The following is a 4,129-nucleotide window of genomic DNA, read 5'->3' as shown; positions in this document are numbered from 1 at the left end:
TGAACTATTGGGACTACCTCAAAATAGCACGCTTCTGCACAGTGAGGGAAACAATCAACAAAACTAAAAGGCAACCTATGGAATGGAAGAAGATATTTATAAATGACATATCCTCAGGGTTACTATTCAAACTATGCAAATGTTTTTAAATTATTTTCACATTATCAGTAGAGAGTGTGTCCATGCCGTTCAGCATACTGTCATGTGAGAAGCAAAATTCGTGTCTTCCACTTTGGTTTTGTGTTAGGATCTCACTGAACATGAGACCAACACTCTTCACAAAATTTGAACCATACAGTACAGTACTGTTAATTACAGGGGTAATGTTGTGGAGACCCCTCTAGAACTTAATCATCTTGCATAACAGAAAATCATAGCCCTTGAGATCTACTCCTCATTGCCCCACGCTGCCAGCCCCTGACAACTGCCCTTCCACTCTCCATTTTATTGTTATCAAATCCCAAATTCAGCTGAGTATTTCTGGAAAGGTCAATGTTGAAAGTTTTAGTTTTGGTGGGAAAAGAAGTTGAGCTTTATTTAGGAGGCCAGCCACCTGGAGAAAAGGCAGACTCTTCTCCAAAAGCCAACTCTGAGGGTTTCTACCCAACTCAGGGGATTTTAAAGGACTAGACGGTACTTAAACAAGGGAGTTCCATGGTCGATACCATCTTTCCATCATGTGCAGCCTGCCATGGTGCAAGCTGCCAATGTAACCTCAACTCCCCTGCATCTCCAGCTGAGGAGAGAACCTCACAGGCATGGGAGAAGACTGCCAGAGGCCAGGAAAAAACCACAATAAGGGATTAGAGGGGAAATCCCCTGGGGCTCACACATGTTCAGCAGTACTTTCTGTTCTCACCAGATGGCATAAGAAAATACTAAAATACAACCTTGTACTTCACCAATCATGACACAGAATACTGGGAAATGTTTCCTCAGTAAACTCAGAGGAAGCTTCAAAGCAACAACCAAAAGGATCAAATGGCTTGCAAACTAATAGCCAACCAGAATAAGACATGTAAAATTACAAAGCGATGTTTTTCCATACGTACAAAGGTAAAATTGACAGTCTACCTCCATATCCCATGGAAGTAGGAAGCATTGGTCTCCATAATGAGGAAAAGCAGTCATCCAGAGAAAGTGACCCAGCAGTACCACAGGACGTGGAATTTGTAGAGAAGTTCAGTGTGTTATAATTGCATATCCCGTATCCAAGTAGAAGGAGAAAAGATGGAATGTGTTGAATAGAGCCGTGTTTCTGGGTCCAAGTCCCTACCCATGTCCATGTGAGCACTGTTGACCATGGCCCACCTGACTCTCCCACATCCACCCCAGGTGAACTGATGAGCAGGGTCACCCAATGCCACACCCTGTGACTGTTACCTAACCCCACAGGTGGCCCCGAGGTGTAGGGTGCTGGCCACCCAGTACAGCCCTCTGTTCTGTCTGATGGTCTAGACCTGGCTTTGCTGAGGATCCTCCATTTATCCATTCTCACTGGCAGATGTCCCTGAGCAGGGGCATGAGGCTGGCAGAGGACCAGGTCACCCTGAGGGCACCCCTCTTGCTGTTTGCGCTCTGGGCATTGCTGGCTCCTGTCCAAGGTTCTCAAGGTCGTCCCTCATGGCGCTACATCTCTTCTGAGGTGGTAATTCCCAAGAAGGACTTGCACCACGGCAAGGGCGTTCAGATGCCTGGCTGGCTGTCCTATAGCCTGCATTTTGGGGGCAAGAGCCATGTTATCCACATGAGGCACAAGAAACTCTTTTGGTCCAGACATTTGCTGATGATGACTCAGGATGATCAGGGAGCCTTGCAGATGGACTACCCCTTCATCCCTCCAGACTGTTACTACCTCGGCTACCTGGAGGAGATTCCTCTTTCCATGGTCACTATGGACACGTGCTATGGGGGCCTTGAAGGTATCATGAAGTTGGATGACCTTGCCTATGAAATCAGACCTCTCAGCGATTCCCAACGGTTTGAACACGTTGTTTCTCAGATAGTGGCAGACACCAATGCAATGGGACCTACTTATAACCTGGGATATAAGGAGGATAGGAACCCCCTGTTCTCTCAAGCAAATATCAGTGCAGCCCCCAGGATCTCTAGTAAGTTGTATTCATCCCATCATGGAATTTTGAAAGGACTTGTTCTCGGTTCCAAAACAATGTATAGTGTGTTCAACAACGTGTCAAAATGTGCCCGATTTCTCATAAGGCTTGTTAGTTTGACTGACTCCATGCTTCAAGGTATTGATGTAAGGCACTATATTTCCTCCATGGTCATTTATAATCTGGAAGACCCAGTTGTCTTGAACAATTTTCAGGTGCCAGGGAGTCCGATTCATATCTACTTTCAAAGACACTTGTTTGTTGCTTTTAAACCACATACAGCTTTACTTATGAACAAAGATGCGCCACATGAACTTCAGTTTCAGCCAGCCACATATGCGGTATGCAGATCAAAATCCATCATCTCGCTTGCTTCTCTAGGCAGACATTTTTTATTGTTGTCTGTGTTAGTAGCCCAAAAAATTGCATATCTATTGGTATTTTTTATGACAATAAGTTTTGTGCATGCCAGAGGAGGTCTACCTGCATTATGAATCAATACCCTATTATGACAGATTCTTTCAGTAACTGTTCCCTCATTCATATGCAGCATGTAGTGGTGAATAATTTTTGTGAGTGCATATTTGACTCAGGACTTTCCTATTTCAATAAAAGCCTGACTCACGATCGTTGTGGAAACGATGTAGTGGAGCCAGGTGAGCAGTGTGACTGTGGCTCCTTCAAGCAGTGCTACAACGATCCCTGCTGTACGAGTGATTGTATGCTAACCCCTGGCAGCAAATGGAATACAGGCAGATGCTGTACAAACTGCACCTATTCCGATGCTGGGACACTCTGCAGGCCAATCCAAAATATATGTGATCTTCCAGAATACTGCCGTGGGGTGTCCGTGGAGTGCCCTGATGACTTCTATATGCAAGATGGAACCCCGTGCACTGAAGAGGGCTGCTGCTATCATGGAAACTGCACTGACCGCACTATGCACTGCCAAGAAATCTTTGGCAGAAATGCTGGGAAGGCTGAAAATGTCTGCTATACCATAAATCAAAAAGGCAGCCGATATGGACACTGCAGAAGAGACCCAGGGGTATTCAAACCTAAACCCTGTTCCCCCACAGACATGCAGTGTGGAAGGCTGCAGCGTAGTAACGTCACCCATCTCCCTCAGCTGCAAGAGCATGTTGGATTTCATCAGTCTGAGATCTCAGGGTTCTGGTGTTTTGGGCTGGATTCGCATCGTAGCACAGGAACAACCGATATTGGTCATGTGAGAACCGGTACCCCCTGTGCTCCTGGAAAGTTCTGTCAGGATACCTACTGCAATGGCAGTGTGGCTCAGCTGAACTATGACTGTATCCCGGAGAAATGCAGTCACAGAGGGATATGCAACAATAACAGGAATTGCCATTGCCACGTAGGCTGGGATCCTCCACGGTGCACTGAACGAGGCACTGGTGGGAGCACAGACAGTGGACCCCCTCCAAGAAGAATGCGGTCAGTCAGGCAAAGTCGTGAATCCGTGGTATATCTCAGAGTGATCTTTGCTAGAATCTATGCCTTAATTGCTGCATTCCTCTTTGGTGTTGCCGGAAATGTCAGAACTATCAACAGACAGAAAGTTAGGGAAGAGACTGTTGATCAAGACAATGCATAATTCAGCCTCCAGACCCCTAAACAACTATACACAAGCCACGTGGCTCATTTGTGAAAATACAGTAATGAGGCGGCACAGCTAACATCCACGTTTCCGGGCGTCTGCGGGAGACACAGGGGTCCACAGGCACATCATGGACCTGACACCAGGTCTCTGATGCGTCACTGAGCAGAACTCTGAAATAAAACTTGAAAACTGCATGCTTGTGGCCTCTATGTATTTGTGTAAGCCTGTAAGAGCCCAAACGGTGCCTAAGACTCTGTGTAGAAGACCTGAGTCAGCAGCTGTGTCTTGGGCTGAGGTTTCTGGTTCCAGAAATAAGAGAAGTTGCCACAAGCTCCTTTAGGGACAAAGTCATGAATTTTCCCCACAACTGTGCTCTTGCACACTGAGCTTTGTC

The 4,129-nt window shown here is 46.3% G+C and overlaps 1 protein-coding gene across 1 annotated transcript; it reads left to right on the top strand.

The window, feature by feature from the left end:
* Positions 1–1,039: 1,039 nt before the first annotated feature.
* On the top strand, positions 1,040–3,929 carry LOC123584394 (disintegrin and metalloproteinase domain-containing protein 21-like). Its single transcript, XM_045452235.1, is given in 2 exon segments — positions 1,040–2,540; positions 2,543–3,929. Coding segments are annotated over 2 exon segments (2,223 nt in total). The 5' UTR covers positions 1,040–1,504; the 3' UTR covers positions 3,730–3,929.
* Positions 3,930–4,129: the final 200 nt, after the last annotated feature.

Source organism: Leopardus geoffroyi, chromosome B3 (assembly GCF_018350155.1).
Source record: "Leopardus geoffroyi isolate Oge1 chromosome B3, O.geoffroyi_Oge1_pat1.0, whole genome shotgun sequence".
NCBI lineage: Eukaryota > Metazoa > Chordata > Mammalia > Carnivora > Felidae > Leopardus > Leopardus geoffroyi.
Note: the sequence above shows the minus strand (reverse complement) of the source record. Positions and strands in the feature narration are given on the sequence as shown.